At 42.5% G+C, this 20,150-nt stretch overlaps 1 protein-coding gene across 1 annotated transcript in view; it reads left to right on the top strand.

Moving 5' to 3' along the window:
* has2 (hyaluronan synthase 2) overlaps positions 1 to 18,730 on the top strand; it is a 34,249-nt gene extending 15,519 nt beyond the window's left edge. The window contains exons 2-4 of the mRNA XM_088999366.1: positions 5,129 to 5,755; positions 11,291 to 11,392; positions 11,500 to 18,730. Coding sequence (XP_088855492.1) covers positions 5,129 to 5,755; positions 11,291 to 11,392; positions 11,500 to 12,429 — 1,659 coding nt within the window. The 3' untranslated portion in view covers positions 12,430 to 18,730. The remainder of the gene's footprint in view (positions 1 to 5,128; positions 5,756 to 11,290; positions 11,393 to 11,499) is intronic.
* Positions 18,731 to 20,150: the final 1,420 nt, after the last annotated feature.

Below are 20,150 nucleotides of genomic sequence, written 5' to 3'. Positions count from 1 at the left end.
ACCCTCCCATGAGATGGAAGGGTCATGGGTGCTGAGCCTAGGGAGGCCCAGCACGAGTGGCACGTTGCGGGAGGCCATAAGAAGGAATTGGTGGTGTTCAACATGGTTACCCAATATCCTGAGTTTAAGCGGTGCAGTGATACGGGTAACCTTAGCTAGCAGTCGGCCGTCGAGGTCAAGATTCTCCTTGGGAGTCTTGATATTTTCTACGTCGCAGCGCAATGTTTCTGCCAGTTGGGGATCAATGAAGCACCCGTCTGCCCCTGAATCTACTAGCACCCGTATCGTCTGGGAGTTGAACGGGCCGTGCTCGCCGCCTCCAGTGGTCGCCGCGGTCGCCGTTTAGACGGGGACTTACAGGAGCTGGAGGTCTTCGGCTGGGGGCCTTGAGTGTGACGAACCCCGGGGTTGGCTCGATCGCTCCCACTTCCTACCTGCATGGGTTCGGGAGACCCCTTGAGGCGCGACCGCTCGTTGCCGCCGGGTATGGTCGTCCGCAACTTGCCTCCGGGTTCGTTAGGCCGCTGGTTGCCTTGCTCCCGCTGCCTATCCCGAAGGCGATGGTCCAGGCTGATGACGATGTCGCTGAGGGTGGTGCCAGCGTCGTGTAGGAGTCCCTCTGCCTCGACCTCTGTGACCGGGTTGTGGAAAACTTGGCGCAGCTCGGCCACAAAGTCCGGATAAGAGAAGCGAAGTTCAGGTCGGGACTCCCGGACGGCCAGCACCCAGGTCTCTGCCTGACCCGTGAGCAGGCTGGTGATGACCTTTAGCCTCATCGCTAACGTAGGCGGAGGGTTGTTGTTCGAACACGAGCGAGCACTGCATAAGAAATTGAGCACAGCGCTCGGGTTCGCCTGCGTAGCGTAAAGGGTGTGGTAAAGGTAGCCCGTGCCTACTCACGTTGGGGAGGAAGGGGCCGTAAGGGTGGCGAGGCGTGTCTCAACCTCCTGCAAGCGCTGAGCCAGCGGGGACACGGAATGGCGGATCTCCGTGACCGCTTGCGCCAGCTGGCTCGAATGCTCCGCCTGATGGGCTAAGGCGGATCCGAATTTGTCTCCACCGGCGAGATCCATAGGTGGCCGGTGTATTATGTCACGTCCGCTCGAGGAGAGGAGACAGGACTCGAGGGACGACGTGAAGCAGTAAGGGTTGGATCCGAAATACACGGTGGAGACAGTAACTTCAAACAGAGTCTTTACTGAGACACATAAAGTAATACAGAAAATAAGGCAATGGAGGAGAACAGAGTAATAGACCTGGGCGCGGGTGGGTGACAGGGAACTTCGGATAATACACCGATATACTTTTATAGCCAGAAGGCACAATTAAGGAAATGAGGAACAGGTGAGTGAGTCTGGAGAGCAGGGAGGGGAGGGGCCCGCTCCAGGAGCAGAGGAGGATGACACAGGAGGGGAGGGGCAGGCTCCTGGCGCAGAGGAGGATGTGACATGTACATAATTTTACAAACAAATTGGTGGCCCAGTAGTCAGTTTAATAGTCTGTCAGCTTCACAGTGCAGAAGATCAATTCCAGCACCGGCCTTCCTGTGTGGAGTATGCATGTTCTTGTCATGCCAGTGTGGGTTTTCTCCAGGTCCTGCGGTCTCATCCCACGTTCCAAAAACATGCATGGCAGGCCGATTGAACAGTCCAAATTGTCCCTAGGTGTGAGCGTGAGAGTAAATGTTTGTTTGTCTTTGTGTTTCCTACAATTGGCTGGCAACTGGTTCATGGTCTCCCCCGACTACTACAGCACCCCCCACAACCATAATAAGGATAACGTTTTCCGGAAAATGAATGAATGAAAGTATGTATTCAAAAATAATAATAATGCTTTCAACCAGAAGCAACAGACCGAGCAAAACTATTTTAAAAAGTCATGTGAATATCATGGACAATGGATGGATCTTTGATGTTGAAGAAAAGCAATAATAATAATCATAATTATGATTGGCATCACAGTGTTTGATTGGTTAGTGCATGTCATGATTTGCGTGGTGGTGATGGACCCCAAAAAAGCAGACAAGAGGGAGGAGCAGGGTATATTTGACAAATTGCATTAAAATATAGTCAGCAGGAACAAAACAACAAAGTAATCAGAACAGAAATGCCCAAAGTATCAAACAAAACCATGTGTAAAAAATATGACAAGATTAAAAAAAAACCTAAAAGGGTGAAACAAACAATGAACCGACACTGAAGGTCGTACCAGAAGTCATTTTAACTGCCATTGATTAAAACGACCAACACCTGTGCAGCTGCAGGCGGGGCCGGCAGTGCCACCCGTGGTTGCCAACCGGAACGTGACACTGCAGAAGTGTAGAGTTCGATTCTGGCACCAGCCTTCCTGTGTGCCATTCGCATTCTCCCCGTGTGTGTGTGAGTTTCTCCAACTTTCCTCTTACATTCCAAAAACATGCATGGCCAGTTAATGGAACACTCAAAATTATATAATAATAATAATAATATTAATAATATTAATAATAATAACAATAATAATAATAATAATAATAATGTGTAAGTCTTAGCACCTGTTGTTGGATCCAGAGCTTGCAACAACACAATGTCTGTGTGTGTGTGTGTGTGTTTATGTGTGTGTGTGTGTGTGTGTGTGTGTGTGTGTGTGTGTGTGTGTGTGTGTGTGTGTGTGTGTGTGTGTGTGTGTGTGTGTGTGTGTGTGTGTGTGTGTGTGTGTGTGTGTGTGTTTAAAATGTGTTTCAAGAACTTATATCCAACAAGTGAGGATTTGTCAGCACTGAAGGCTGTGTCAACAAAAAATGTCAAATGTGATTTTTCTTCTTGATCATATGGTCGCACAGATTTCTGAAATGATTTCAGATGTTTTAATATGATTTTGTTTACCCTGCTTTCATGACGTACTTTAGCTTGATATTATCCAGTACATTTTATGATACCTTCTTTGCAAGTGACAGAACAGCGAGTGAGTGCATAAGCAGCACTAGAAAACTCATAAGCACTTGCCTTTTTCTTCCCACGGAGATATAAACAGATGACATCACAGGGTGGTCCGCTCTGCGCTGAGCCACGTTGAGTGGGTCTCCACTGATCTGCCAAACAGATGGAAGTAGCAACATAATAACTGCTGGGAAGAACACTGCAAGTAGAGCACGTTCATACAAATCTGGCGGTTATTGACGAGACAAATTAACAGACTGGTCTGTATTGGTACCTGCATAAAAAAACAATTCATTTGATTGGCAAACAGCACTCAAACAGACATTTATGTATTTGTCTTTTCATTGAGAATAACAGAAAAAAAAACAATCATAAAGGACTTGCAACCTAAATGTTCCAAGTTTGTTGTTAATGGGACAAGAATCCGCCCTGTCATGTGCACACAAGAAAATAGTGGACCCCCCCCCCAAAAAAAAAAAAAATAATAATAGTATTTTACTTCTTATTTATGTTGGGTAGTTTTCTTACCTGGAATTCCGAGCACTCAACAACGAACCATCCAGATGGTCATTGTTTTGTTTTTGCTCCTCTCAACTGGTTGTAACTGGGAATGTATCTATCTGCTTTGTGAGTTTTACATACTTGTAAATCATGTTTTTTTATTACTTTCATTGTACATTGTAGGATTGGAAAAAAAAGAAAATCTAATCTCTCCACCATTTTAACATCACTGAAGAGCATTTTCATCTCAGGGTACAAAGGTTCTTGGTTTAAAACTCAGCTCAGACCTTCCTGTGATTTTCTGCCTTAAGGAGTTAGTCTGCCTTCCTTCCATATTTCAAAAACATGTTTCTGGGGTTCAATGAAATTGTCAACAGTATACAATGTGAATCTGAATACTCTTTGTTGATTGCTTATTTTCACAGTCCTAGACTAAAAACTGAAAGTCAGAAGAACGTTTTAGAGTTTTACCGAAGTCACAAAATGCTACCATTATCATGATTATTTGAAGTGAGGAGGTAATCTCAGCTGTTTTAGGTCAGGCTTTGATAGTCTTAACCTTGCGACAACAAACATATATTACAGATACATATTATAACGTCTTTGGGTATTTGCAGGGACAAGACACATCCGACAATAAATGCATGAGCTCGAACAAAAAAGGAGACCTTGCAAAGACAAGAAGAGTAGCGATAAAGAACCGATGCATATGTGGAACTGTCGCGGCTTGGAATTGTAGCGGATTTACGTGGGACAGGAGATATGAGGCAATCTTTTTTTCCTCAATGGAGGCTACAGCTTGGTGTTTGCTTTCAACATTTAGCATGTTGCAGACATGCACATTTTTTCACCATGCCGTCCCTGATTCACGGGTGAAAAGGATGCTTTGATCATCTCCTCTTTCATCTAGAACTGTTTCATCCAAGAAGAGAGGGTGCAGAAAGTGCTAAAGATTGAATGACTCTGTGTCTTTTGTGTTGTGTTATATCATTTGTTATTTCGTTTTTTTTTGTTGTGTTTAATAATAATACATTTCATTTATAAGCGCCTTTAAAAACTCTCAAGGTCACTTTACAGCAAATTCTGTATTTTGCTTTTCTACATCTTCCTTTCCTTTCCTCTTACTTTGATCACTTTGTTTCTGTGAAATGTAAATTTCTCCACTGCGAGAATAATAAAGGCTAAACCAAACCAATGCAATCCAAAGGAGACACAGCAAAATGGGGGGAAAATTCACTTCTAGGAAAAAAATGACCAAAGAAGAGTTGCAAGTTTGTAAATAGTGACCCTGCAAAATGAAGTTTTCCAAATCTCAAAATCTTTGAATGCACAAGTATCCTAAATTATTGTACAGTCGATGAAATGTTTATGTTAAATTGATGTGGCACATGATGATGGGTAGCACAGGCCATCCTAATGACACCCAGTGATCACTCTCACCCAAAGTTATCTACTTGCCGAACGCCAAGGTTAAGGAGGTGTGTGTATATTTCATACAGAAAATAAGATGTTCAGTTTTTTCAGATATTTGTCTGTCACCTACATCCATGTTACTATTGCAGCTGAGGTTAAAGAGCAGCAGGAATAAAGTGGACGTAAATCGTGTATCAAACCTTTTGTGTCTGCATATTTTTGCAGAAAACATATTTAATGTACTGAAATCATTAATTCATTTCTATTTTCCCTCTTGCCCTCTCCCCATCCCAACCCAGATGAGTGGTCAGCGAGTCCTCACCTATCTGCGGATATTTGGGACCACAATGTTTGGTGTTTCACTCTTGGTGGGCATCTCCACAGCATACATCATGGGCTACCAATTCTTTACCACAGCCCACAATCATCTGTCCTTTGGACTGTATGGAGCCATCTTGGTTGTGCATCTCCTTATCCAGACCATCTTTGCACTCTTAGAACATCGAAATATGAAGCGGTCCTTAGAGACGCCAATTAAGCTGAATAAATCTTTAGCACTATGCATTGCAGCATATCAAGAGGATCCAAACTACCTGACGAAATGCCTGGTATCAGTAAAGAGGCTGACATACCCTGGAATCAAAGTCGTCTTGGTGGTCGATGGCAACTCAGATGATGACTTGTATATGATGGACATTTTCAAAGAAATCATGGGATGGGACAATGTCGCCACATATGTGTGGAGGAGTAATTTTCACAGCTGGGGGCCAGAGGAGACAGATGAGAGCTATGCTGAGAGCGTTCAGCAAGTCTCGAGACTGGTCCTTAACAACAAGTGTGTATGTATCATGCAGAAATGGGGAGGCAAGAGAGAAGTCATGTACACCGCTTTTAAAGCGCTTGGAAGGAGTGTCGACTATGTACAGGTGAGAATGTAAAGCTATCCGGTACACTGAAATGGAAAAAAAATACACATTAATTTAATAGATTAGTATATCTTTTATATACTATTGATACAATGTGCCTTGTTTTTGTCATTGTCCATTTGAAATGAGAATTACAGAAAAGACAAGGATGATTGACACTGGAAGTCAATCACAGAGTGTAGGTGAGGGAGCGAATTTGTAGAACCGTCACTTGAGCATTTGGGTGAAAAAAGAAGATGGATTTTGCTGGCATTGCCTTTTATCGAGCATCTTCATCTTTATTAAGTTCATAGAGTTGCTTGTTCTGTAGCTACGAAGGGACACAAGCCAGTGTATTATTGTGCCGGACCCAAGCCCGGATAAATACAGAGGGTTATTGGCCGAAGCAAACGTGTTTCAAACCTCTGAAGATGGAGGACACTGATTCGCTGAAAGGAAAAGCCAAAAGGAAAAGAAGATGTTCTGCAATACAAGGATATAATATCTACTTCATGAGATGCTGCAAAGATTCAGACTTTGTAGTTATGATGTTTTTTGCAACGTATCTTAAAGGGGAAGTAAAAGAAGTGTTTACTGCTATGTTCTGTGAACTCCCATTAGTATAAAAATGGTACATTGGAACCTTTCACTTCTTTTCCAAGGGGCTTCATCAGCGAACTAAAATTTGCTGGTAGCTCTGGCCCTTTATATATACCCCTACTATCCAGAGGGGGCGGTGGCAGACCTCTGCTAAGATAGGCCCCATCTCTAAGGTTGGAGGGAGCAGAGGTCAATTTCCTGAGGTTACACTGATTGCTTCTATTGTCCTGACTCATTATGGTCAATATGGACAATAGAAGCAGTGTAGCCTCAGGAAATGGTCCTTTGCTCCCCCCAACCTTAGGCAGGGACCTATCATAGCAGAGGTCTGGCACCGCCACCTCTGGACAGTAGGGATATATATATATATATATATATATATAGGGAGGCCCGGTAGTCGAGTGGTTAGCACACCGGCTTCACAGTGCAGAGGTCGCTGTGTTCGCGTCCCGGTCCGGCCTCCCTCTGTGGAGTTTCTCCGGGTCCTCCGGTTTCCTCCCACACTCCAAAAACATGCATGGCAGGCAGATTGACCACTCCAAATTGTCCCTAGGTGTGAGTGTGAGAGTGACTGTTGTATGTCTTTGTGTGCCCTGCGATTGGCTGGCAACCAATTCAGGGTGTCCCCCACCCCGTGCCCGAAGACAGCTGAGATAGGCTCCAGCAACTCCCGCGACCCTAATGAGGAATAAGCGGTACGGAAAATTATATATATATATATATAGGGCCAGAGCTACCAGCAAAAATTTTGTTCGCTGACGAAGCCTCTTAGAGAAGTAGCGAAACGTCCTACACATTCAAAGCAGAACAAATGATGGCTGAAGAAACCTTTTCATCGATGGACGACTCCTGTACGATTGAGAGCTTACACAGACGTATTGTAACCTATAGTTATGAATTATTGAAATGATTCTGTGAGCTCATTTGAAACTTCAAATGTCCATAATTTGAGGTAATATTTCCCATTGAAACCAATGTATATACATTTTATCCATTCCAACTGCAAAATAAAGTTATCATCACATTTTTAAGCCAATTTATGGTTTTGAATTGGATTGGATTTGCCGTTAGTTGAATTAAGTTCATCCTGTCTACTTGATATCTAATTGAAAACGTATTCTTTTCTTTTAAATTGGATTTGCCTTTATTAGTCTCTCAGTGGAGAAATTTACATTTCACAGCAGCAAAGTGATGAAACAAATGAATAAACTGCAATATAAAAATTAGTGAAAACATAACGGTGAAAAAAGTTTAAAAAAAACAAAAGTGAAAAAATATAAGTGAAAAAATTAAACAAGTATAATATTTTAATTCAAACGGATAACCATTCCTTGCTCATTAACTGAACCAGATGATAGGGATGGGTGGCCCTCCAGTAAAAAGTCTTCTTCCACACTAACATGAAGAAAATCTGATTCAGGTGTTTCCTATTATATATGTTTCTTTCCCAATTCGTTTGTTGATTTTGGCATACCAATTCAGAGCAACCTGTTCTTTTTTTTCAGCACATTGTCATTTAAAAGATTAATATTCCAGAATTACTTGATCATTTTTATTGATTTTTTTCCCCACTGGCTCACGTTAGCTAGAAAAGCCTTCTCGTGCCTCATTAACTCTTTCCTTCCTAGCAGGTATTTGGTATTTCTTCCCCCACAGCCTACAGAGCCTGCAGCCTAGATTCGTAGTATGCTCCCTGAGTGGCTTCAGCAGGAAATTCATAACTAACATGTGTGTTCAAATAAACGGTTATAACTTCTTTATTTGTTGTTCAATATTTATGAAACTTTCAGTACACTTTCATAACATATAATAGAATAAGATAACAAAGTTTTTTTGTGAAATTCATTGAAGTTTTAGACAATTATTGCAACGTTAATTATTTATTTTTTTCCAAATTACAACAAAATGCATTCACAACAAGTCACATATGCATGACATAAACCTACAATGCATTTAAAATAATTCAGGATGTTTTTATTTGTCGTATTGTTTAAAACATGGAATGCATAGGTGGCTCACCTTGCATTGCTCACAACCTGTTCTTGGCTCGCGACGAAATTTTCTTCTTTGCACACTCTTACCGTGTTCTCTTTTTATCCAATTCTACTGGCCAATGAAGGAGGGCAGCAGTGTCATTCTCCTTAATGCATTCTCCTTTTCGTTTCCTTCTGGAATTGCCAAACAACTGATGCGTAAAGTTTGTCCTGAAGTCTAACTGAGTCCTTTTTCGGAGGCAACCTGTTCTGGTTTTCACTTAATGGTTTGGAGAGAGTTTCATCAGTATAAATCCATTGCAAATACAAATATCCACTAGAAACCAGAACAGGTATTTCCACCATTTGAGTGATTTCCTGGATATAGCGTATGAAGCACGTAGTTGATCAGCCCGAAGGAGAAATGAGTTAAAAAAACAAACAAACAAACAAACAAACCAAAAACTTGTTCCAAAACTTGAAAGGAATAGCACAGTCCAAAGAATGTCGCTTGAGCAGTTTCATTTTTCAAAAGGAGCCATTCTGACTGTTTCACACTTTATTTACTTGTTTGGCATAACTTCAACAAGGGACACGCATTGGACAGGATTTAACACGGCCACAATTACGATTGGGTGAATGCATTATACATAGTTGTAACTTCTCCCGTTGCAATATGTGGGCAAGGCTATGTGAATTACACTGAAATTAACCTTTTGCTCTCTTATTCAATGAGACACTACATCCAAATACAAAATACCCACACTCAATTTTTTTTACAAAATTCACAATTTTCTGAGATTTTTCCTGTAATAGATTGTGATTGAATGTATGTTCAAGGGCATGGACAGTTACCTTGCGTATACGTATTCAATGCCTTAAGCCTAAAATGATTGTTTTCAGATTACAGTAATGCGTTATGCAAATTGCCAATGATATTTATGCAGCATGAGAAGAACATAGATCCATCCACTTGTCCATGCCCAAACTGTTCACATCAAAATTCATGTGAATAAACGTAATGTTTTGGCAAAAACGTTCCTTACATATGGGTGTTTGTAACTCAAAGGTCCACTGCAGTCTGACCAATACTGTGCTTGATATCAAGGATTTGAAGCCATCTAAATGGCCGTCCATTTTGCCACTTTATCTCATCTCATCTCATTTTCCGTACCGCTTATTCCTCATTAGGGTCGCGGGGGTTGCTGGAGCCTATCTCAACTGTCTTCGGGCACGAGGCGGGGGACACCCTGAATTGGTTGCCAGCCAATCGCAAGGCACACAAAGACGTACAACAGTCACACTCACACCTAGGGACAATTTGGAGTGGTCAATTTGCCTGCCATGCATGTTTTTGGAGTGTGGGAGGAAACCGGAGGACCCAGAGAAAACCCACGCGGGTCCGGGGAGAACATGCAAACTCCACACAGGGAGGCCGGACCGGGACGCGACCTCTGCACTGTGAAGCCGGTGTGCTAACCACTCGACTACCGGGCCGCCCTTTGCCACTTTATGTCGATTAAAAATGACATCACATTGTTGAACGCCTCTGTCACCAATGATGTTTTCTGGGTCTGGATTACCTGGAAATCAAGATGACAACCAGTTTATTTATTGATAACAATCAAACAAACAAACAAACAAACAAACAAACAAACAAACAAACAAGCAAACAAAATCAAAAAAATAAATAAATTAACATAACTTAAAAAAAACAAAATTCTGACCCACTTTGCAACTTTTGTAGTTATAAATCGTAGTTTGGTGGATTTTTTTGATGAGAGAACTTCACACAAGCTTGGCTGAACAGAAACAAAAGAGAGCCAAAGTCTTTGATGCACATTCAGCAAGTTGTTGAGTGGTAAAATCCAGCAAACACACTGTCATCGTTGTCATAGAGCACCATCTTTGTTTAACAAATAGTCTTTTCACAACCGGATTTAATAAATTGCAGATTGAATAAATGACAAACATTCAAGAAATCCCCCAGTACTCATGTGGATGCGGTTTTCTGCCAGTCATCTTTTATCACTCCACCAGAGAAACAAAACACAACTGGACAATAAAACCATTCACAAGGAACTACAATAAACCACAATTCACCATTCGATGCTAACACAAAGATTAACCCAGCATCATTCATAACGTCACTCATATCACCCTGAAATGCACACGCTGCACAATTCACCGTTTTATATCTTTTTTTAGAAAATTGAAAGATTTGTTTTAATTTAAATTGTGTTACAAAAATGCTGGAGTTTACTGGAACAACTTCATGTCATATCACTTCATTGAATGTTTCTGTTAAAAAATACACAGGAAATCACAGGAAAAAATATCATTCGTTTACTTCATTGGGCGGCCCGGTATACAACTGACGTCGACTTCACAATACAAAGATTGTGGGTTCAATTTCAAGTTGTGCCTCCCTGTGTGGTGTTTCCATGTTTTCCCTGGGTTTGCATGGGTTTTCTCCAGGTTCTCCGGTTTTCTCCCACATGGCAAAAGCATGCATGGCAGGCTGACTGAACACTGCAACTTGACCCTCGGTGTGAGTGTGAGTGTGAATGGTTGTTTGCTTCTGTGTGCCGTGCTGGTAATCGATTCAGCTGCGATTGGCTCCCCAACCCTCCGAGACCCTAGTAAGGAATAAGAGATTCTGAGGATGAACTTGTCACTGTAATCATAAGGAGAGGTGCCAGAGTCTATGTTTACTCCCTGGTGCAAAGTTAACATTCTGTCTTCGCACGACTTGTCTGTGTTTCAATACACTGTATGTTGCTCATGTCCTTGTTCTATTCACAAACTTTTGGGCCACAGGTAGACAAACAGTAACAGGGGTCTAAAAACATGAACAAAAAAGTCCAAAAGCAGTTCATTATACTATTTATGAGGTCAAACCTTTTGCGTCACTGTGCCATTATGGATTTTGTAAATTGTAAACTTTTTTTTCTTGATGTTTTTGTTTTTGATTTTAACCCAGGTGTGTGACTCTGACACCATGCTGGATCCAGCATCATCGGTGGAGATGGTAAAGGTTCTTGAAGAGGACCCCATGGTGGGTGGTGTTGGTGGAGATGTGCAGGTAAGGTAACCGATCGGTAATTTTAAACCTACCATTGTACCATTTATTTTGTTGATGATATTCTCATGTCTCCTGTTTTCTGTGTTTGCTCATACATCCGTGCCTAGATTCTAAACAAGTATGAGTCGTGGATCTCCTTCCTAAGCAGCGTACGATACTGGATGGCCTTCAACATTGAGCGGGCTTGCCAGTCTTACTTTGGCTGCGTGCAGTGTATCAGTGGACCATTAGGAATGTACCGAAACTCACTCCTGCACGAATTCCTTGAGGACTGGTACAATCAGACCTTCATGGGATCCCATTGCAGTTTTGGAGATGACCGCCATCTTACAAACAGAGTCCTAAGCCTTGGGTATGCAACCAAGTACACGGCACGGTCAAAGTGCCTAACAGAAACACCAATTACATACCTGCGGTGGCTCAATCAGCAGACAAGGTGGAGTAAGTCGTATTTCCGAGAATGGCTCTACAACTCCATGTGGTTCCACAAACATCATCTTTGGATGACCTACGAGGCTGTGATTACTGGGTTCTTCCCATTTTTTCTCATCGCCACTGCGATCCAACTCTTCTACCAAGGAAGACTTTGGAATATTTTATTGTTTCTCCTTATTGTCCAGGCAGTGGCACTGATCAAGTCAACATTTGCCAGCTGCCTCAGAGGCAACATTGTGATGTTGTTTATGTCCTTTTATTCAGTGCTGTACATGTCAAGTCTGTTGCCAGCCAAAATGTTTGCAATCGCAACAATCAACAAATCTGGATGGGGGACCTCTGGGAGGAAAACAATTGTGGTGAACTTCATTGGTCTCATTCCAATATCAGTTTGGTTCACCATCCTCTTCATTGGGTTCATCTACACTACGATCCTGCAGGCTAAAAAACCCTTTCCTCAATCAGAAATTCTCGTTCTGATCATTGGGGCAGTCGTCTATGCCAGTTATTGGGTGATACTGTTGACTTTGTATGCGGTACTCATAAACAAGTGTGGTAAAAGGAAGAAGGAAACACACTATGACATGGTGCTGGACGTTTGACTTTGTCGACAACACTCAGCTTGTACCACTGAAATGCCTTACTGATGCTCCTCTTATGGACGTCCTGATAAGATGAGCATCTCTGGACTTTTGCATTGAGTTAATTTGCAATGGGCATAACCAAAATATTCAAACTTGAATAACAACAATTACAAGAATTTCAGGAAAACCATAGCATTCATAATTGTGGGACCATACAGTCCATCAGCTTGCCTATATTAATTTTTAATGATTTTGCTCATCTGATGAACAATGTGTATAGCCTGGCTTTCAGTACACATGATGACAGAGTATGGCAAGAGGAAGCATTTTCAGTTGGCAGGAAGCGTGCATGGCTTGGTACGGATAGCTACCTCTTTGACTTGTCATCTCCACTGGGCTTCACTTAGGTGCATTCAGGTTTTCTTAACCATTAAAAATTCTGGAGCCTAAGTGTGCAAATAGAAAAGGACCAAGTAGCTCTGTTGCTTTCTAGATTGTCTACTGGTTTCCACAATTACCATCAAACTTGGCAATCTGAACAGCACATGTTTCTTTCGGTTCTGTGCCAAACACAATTGTACTTAGTTTGGTTGGTGGAACCATTTTTGTCATCCACTTCAACGTAGTTGTTCCATATTGCTGTACCTTGATGATATAGATTGAAAAAAAAGAAAAAAACAACAACTATACAATGGGATGCTGCTTTCTTTCTTTTATTGTTTCCAAGTCATATGGGGCAGTTTTGTAAAACTTTCCCATGTTTTCCTGAGCAGTTTGAGGTAAATGCTTCAATGAAACGATATTATTGCAGAAAAAAAGTGTTTATTTCGTATAAAGATGTATTATCATGCTACTGTATTACTTTTTTAAACAAACAAATCTTGGGGAAAAAAAACTTCAATGCCAATTGCCTTTTGTTTGTTGTAAAAAGAGTTGCTGTGAAATTAAACCCAAAGAAATATTCTCTCCAAATCACCGGCAGTCCCACGTGGAAGTAGGGATGGAAATTGATAAACATTTAGTGCCTCCATTATCGATACTGCTAATAGGTCCAATTCTCTTGTCAATCCTCATTAGGTTAGGAGCCAAATGTCATGATTTCCCAAAGGACTTTGCTGCCGACCACTGATCACAGCTATTGCGAATAGGTGTCTTGTTTTGAGGACTTGAGCACATATGGAAATTTCTATATATTTTTTTATTCTTTCATTGTTCTCCGCCTACTGCCCGAAAATAGATGGGATGGATAGACTCTAGCACCCGCCACAACCCGAGTGAGGCTAAAGCGTGAGGATAAAGGCAATTGAATGAATTAATGAATAAAATGTATATACCTCCATGTTCCATGACGCAAGCAGCAACAAATATTTGCCAGTGAGAGCTGAGCTTTGACGGCATAATCACCTGGCACCTCCTATGCTGATGGACTCAATGAAAGCAGCACATTTGTTTGTATTTACTTTTTGATCAGCCAGAAAATGCAGAGTGAAAACTATTTTAGTGGCATAAAAAATCCCTTGCTATAATCTGAAATTCCAGAATGATACCATAAATGATCAATTAATCAACTTTAGCCTGTCCCAAAGTAAGTACTTAAAATCTGAGAAGTCTTCTGTATAAAACTAATGTACACACAAAAAAACATCCCTTCATCCATTATTCCTCATTAGGGTCGCGGGACACTATCCTAGCCGTCTTCGGGCACGAGGCGGGGGACACCCTGAATTGGTTTCCAGCCAATTGCAGGGAACACAAAGGCAAACAACTGTTCGCTTTCACACTAACACAGAGGGGCAATTTGGAGTGTTCAATCAGCCTGCCATACAACCCGTGCAAGCCCAGGGAGAACATGCAAACACCACACAAGGAGGCCAAACCGGGTCTGAGGCTCACGACCTCTGCACAGTGAAGCCGGCATACTAACCACTCATCTACCAGGCTGCCCACAAAAAACCCTACAGAGATAAAATAGATCATGTGATCCAATGGTGATTGATTATTACTCATTATCCATCGATCTTCTGCCGCTTATCCGGGGTCGGGTCGCGGGGGCTGCAGCTTCAGTAGGGATGCCCAGACTTCACTTTCCCCAGCCACTTCTTCTAGCTTGTCCTGGTGGATCCCGAGGCGTTCCCAGACGCTGAGAGACATAGTCTCTCCAGTGTGTCCTGGGTCGTCCCCGGGGTCTCCTGCCAGTGGGGCATGCTCGGAACACCTCACCAGGGAGGCGTCCAGGGTGCATCCTAATCAGATGCCCGAGCCACCTCATCTGGCACTTCTCTATGTGGAGGAGAAGCGGCTCGACTCTGAGCCCCTCCGGGATGACTGAGATTCTCACCTTATCTCTAAGGGAGAGCCGAACACCCTACGACGAAAGCTCATTTTGGCCGCTTGTATCCGGGATCTCGTTCTTTCGGACACAACCCATAGCTCGTGACCATAGATGAGGGTTGGGATGTAGGTCGACCGGTATATTGAGAGCTTGGCTTTTTGGCTCAGCTCCTTCTTCACCACGACAGATCGGTACAAAGTCCACATAACAGCAGACGCCGCACCGATCCGCCTGTCGACCTCTCGCTCTCTCACACCCTCATTCGTGAACAAGAGTCCCAGATACTTAAACGCCTCCACTTGAGGCAAGATCTCCTCCCTGACCTGGAGAGGGCACTCCACCCTTTTCCGAATGAGAACCATCTTATCAGATTTGGAGGTGCTGATTCTCATCCCAACCGCTTCACATTCGGCTGCAAAACGCTCCAAAGAGAGTTGGAGAGCTCCGCTTGAAGGCCCCAACAGTACCACATCATCTGCAAAAAGCAGAAATGCTATACTGAGGCTACCAAAATGGAACCCTTCAACACTACGGTTGGGCCTAGAAATTCTGTCTATAAAAGTTATGTACAGAATCGGTGACAAAAGGCCGACTGGGCGGAGCCCAACCCTAACTGGTAACGATTCCGACTTAATGTCAGCAATGCGAACCAGACTCTGACATTGGTCATATAGGGACTGAACGGCCCATATCAGGCGCTCCTGTACCCTATACTCCCGAAGCACCCTCCACAGAACTCCATGAGGGACACTGTCAAACGCTTTCACTGTACACAGTTTTAGTGGTGCACTGCTTTCCCCTTTTGAGACGCCGGATGGTGGACCAGAATTTACTCGAAGCGGTCCGGAAGTCGACTTCCATGGCCTCACCGAACTCTTCCCATTACCGAGTTTTTGCCTCGGTGACTACCGAGGTCGCTAATCAGCTAATTGATGCCTGTCAGCTGTTTCAGCGGTCCCACAGGCCATAAAGGCTCGATCTGACTCCTTCTTCAGCTTGACGGCATCCCTTTCTACTGGTGTCCACCAGCGAGTACGGGGGTTGCCGCCACGACCGGCACCAACCTCCTTACGGCCACAACTCAGATTGGCCGCCTCAGCAAGGGAGGTACGGAACATGATCCATTCGGACTCAATGTCCCGCACCTCCCCCGGGACATGTGAAAAGTTCTGTCGGAGGTGGGAGTTGAAACTCCTTCTGACAGGGGATTCCGCTAGACGTTCCCAACAAACCCTCACAACACGTTTGGGTCTGCCAGGTCGGACTGGCATCTTGCCTCACCAACGGAGCCTACTCACCACCAGGTGGTGATCAGTTGACAGCTCCGCCCCCCTCTTCACTCAAGTGTCCAAAACATGCGGCCGCAAATCCAATGATACAACTACAAAGTCAATCATCGAACTGCTGCCAAGGGTGTGCTGGGTGCACATATGGACACCCTTATGCTTGAATAAAGTGTTTGTTACAAAAAATCCGTGTCGAGCACAGAAGTTCAATAACAAAACACCACTCGGGTTCTGATCAGGGGGACCGTTTGTCCCAATCACACCCCTCGAGGTCTCACTGCCATTGCCCACATGAGCATTGAAATCACCCAGCAGAACAAGGGAGTCCCCAGGGGGAGTGCTCTCCAGCACACCCTCGAAGGTCTCCAAAAAGGATGTGTACACTGAACTGCTGTTTGGTGCATATGCACAAACAAAAGTCTGAACTCGTCCCCCCACCCGAAGGCAGAGGGAAGCAACCCTTTCGTCTACTGGGGTGAATCCCAACGTACAGGCGGCGAGCCGCCGGGCAATAAGTATGCCGACACCCTCTGTACGCCTCTCACCGTGGGCAACTCCAGAGTGGAAGAGAGTCCAACCCCTCTCGAGAGGTCTGGTACCAGAATGCAGGCTGTGTGTGGAGGCAAGCCCAACTATGTCTAGTCGGAACATTTCAACCTCGTACAGCTCAGGCTCCTTCCCTGTAAGAGAGGTGACATTCCACGTCCCAAGAGCTAGCTTCTGCAGCCGAGGATCGGACAGCCAGGGTCCCCACCTTTGGTTGCCGCCCAGCTCAGAATGCACCCGACCTCTCTGGCCCCTCCCATGGGTGGTGAGCCCTTGAGAAGGAGTGCTCACGTTTCCTCTCCGGGCTGAGCCCGACCGGGGCCCATGGATTTAGGCCCGGTCACTAGGCGCTTGTCAACGAGCCCGATCTCCAGGCCTGGCTCCAGAGAGGGGCCTGTGACCCGCGTCCGGGCAAGGGAAAACCTATTCCATCTATGTTTTTCTTCCTATGGGGTCTTTTGAGTCATACTTTGTCTGGTCCCTCACCAAGGACCTGTTTGCCACGGGTGACCCTGCCAGGGGCATAAAGCCCCAGACAACTTAGCTCCTAGGATCATTGGGACACATAAACCCCTCCACCACGGTAAGGTGACGACTCACAGTAAGGTATTAATCATTAATTTATTATTAGTAGATTGACATTGCTCTAACTTTTCGTCCTGTTCTCAGTATATACAGTAAAGTCTCGTTATATCAATATTGGTTATATCGATATTACTGCTTATTATGATACTATTTATATGAACTCAAGGAGTAAATTACATGCCCGCAGGATCGGATATATCGATAGTCCGGTTATATCGATATTTTTTCCGACTCCCGATAATATCGATATAACGAGACTTTACTGTATGTTAATTTTATTTTGTGCATGCAAATACACTTTTTCTATTTTCTTCCCTCCAAAATGTTTTGTGGTAAATTGGGAATTCCTCCATCGTGAAACATTAATGGTTGTCTTATATTAGACTATATATATGTCATGAGTTATAGGTCAAAACTATTTTGTCAAAATTCCCCCTTATCGCTCAATATGTATTTATTCCACTTCTCTTAATTTGATGCTCAATTTTGCTTTTCATACGGTTCACTGCTCAAGTCTTGAATAATGACTTGAGATGGCAGAAAGGCATCGATAAGCAGCGCCACTCAGGCAAGCAAACGATTCAGTGTCATTTAATTACTGGGAAGTTGTTCTCATGAAGAACCGGCTCAATTGTGAGAATACAATCAATTTGATTCCTTTCCAACGTAGGAGTATTTTTGATCCCCCCCATATGACGTGAATTCAGTATTTTTCTATAAGTTTACAAAGTGAATAATCTCAAACTGATCATTGAATGGAAAATATATAAATTCCACCATATCGGGTTCAAATGTGACCAGAAGAAAGACTGTGTATCTTTGCTGCTGTGACAATTGTATTGTTTTCTCGGAGTATGGAATTGTGTTTCAGTTGATTATATGTTGAACGCGGATCAACACACCATCTTGTTGATCTACACATTTTCCAAGTTGAATGAAAATCCCCAGGAAAACATCATGAAACTCTGTAATGATGTTCAGAACGATGGCTTCATGCCTGTATTCATATTCTTTCATCATGTGACCTTTCACTGCACGTGTCCGCTTGAGGACCTCATGATGGATAAAGTGTTAAATGTATCTATTGTAATGGAAGGTGGGTGAGTGTGTGTCGAATGCGGGGTGAGCTGGAATTGGTGTTCAATGGGCAGCGGCACAGGATCAAGAAATTGGGACAACTGTAACCAAAGTATCTCATGGGAATTAAAGTGAATGAGGGGACTTGGATGAAGGGAAACCGAATTTTGGAACAAAATATTTTGCTGTAGTGAAGCCAGAAGTTGGAGTTAAACTCGTATGCACTTTTACAGTATGTCTCGCCCATTGTCCTTTGTAATGCATGGCATAATCGCGATGAAATACCTCGGTGGTTTTCCATGTAGATGCCATTCAAAGATTAATGTTTTCTAAAGGGCTCGTGTAATTTATAATCTGTTTGTCAAATATGGAAGTGGCCTTTTCAAATATGCAGTTTGAAGATGGATGACTCTGTCTTGTTGGTCTTTTGCTGTAGCTGTTTACACACACACGCACACACACACACACACACACACACACACACACACACACACACACACACGCACACACACACGCACAAACACACACACACTCGCGCACACACACACACGCACACACACGCACACACACACACACACAATCAATGGTTTCAACAGTTTGGACACTCTTTCAAACCGTCCGAGTCCTTTTCACTCGGAGTGTATACAGGTATATGCAATTTTAAAATGTTATTTTATTTTGTTTTTTTCATTCTTGTATTTGTAAAATAATACATATTTTGTGCTTTCAACTGTTCTGGCATTGACTTTTTTTATCTGACCAAACAATGTGAAAATATGAGATGGGGATTTTATTTGCAATCACAGCAATACAAATGCAATTTATAGAGGTAAGTTATTAAATTAAAGAGCGATAATGAACCTGTGATTTTATAAAATTTCTGCATATTTATATACAACATTATGTTTCATGTACGGTTGCACTTGTTATAAAGGTTACAAAGGTGTATAGTAAAAAAATGTGAAAATAATTTTATGTCGTCCACTTTATGTTGAATTATTACACTTGTTTCAAAACATTTACCATTAAGAAGTTGACAGTGAAAGGTTGAATGCTTAAAAAAACTATACTCAACACCAAATGATAATCAGTGATGGCTTTGCGTCTCAAATGTATTTTTGACATAGATTGGAAAAAATATTTTCATTTTTGTGTTGTTTTTTAAATATATTGTTATTTTTTTTACATTCAATATGACCGACAAAAGCTCACACAAAGCAAATATAACCACAAGTTATCATTTATACTGATGATGTTTTACCCCCAAAAAATCCACCTATTGCTGAACCTAACTGTTCATATACTGTGTGAATATTATTTAATATGTCACAATATGATTTTATTTCAATGATTATTCTCACTTTTATTAAGATGTTGATTATTATTGTTGCTGTTATGTTTTCTTTAAACATGGTGTGCTCGAGAAAAGGTGAGGGCAGATTGAATCAGCCTAAATACGTTCTTTGCAGTTGTTTACTTAGGTCTGATTTAAATATTTGTATTAATGTGTTGACCAGCGTAAATAGATGTTGTATTTGTTAATTTGTTGAAATTGTACAGAATGATGAAGATATGCTTCTTTTCATCAGTGATATATTTGGCAAATGATTTGACAGTAAACTTAGTGCAGACAGTATGATGTCACGAGAATGTTTCTATTTAAAAGCATCTGCGCTGATATTTCAGTGGACAAATAATGTTTTAAGTTGAATGTTTCCTGTCTGAGTACATGTCGCGTACAATTATAAGGTTTGCTATTTTTATCATCATGCCGAGCTAGTCATGGGTGGGTGTTTCTTGAAAGCACTTTTGTGTTTGAACAAATAAAACATTGTGATTCAACGTTGTGTTGGTGATGTTTCGATCATTTAATCATCGTACCTGATTTAATATTTTGCTGGAAATATTTCACC

The sequence above is a fragment of the Hippocampus bargibanti genome, linkage group LG06, assembly GCF_051943395.1.
Source record: "Hippocampus bargibanti isolate YZ-2025 linkage group LG06, ASM5194339v1, whole genome shotgun sequence".
Lineage (NCBI taxonomy): Eukaryota > Metazoa > Chordata > Actinopteri > Syngnathiformes > Syngnathidae > Hippocampus > Hippocampus bargibanti.
Note: the sequence above shows the minus strand (reverse complement) of the source record. Positions and strands in the feature narration are given on the sequence as shown.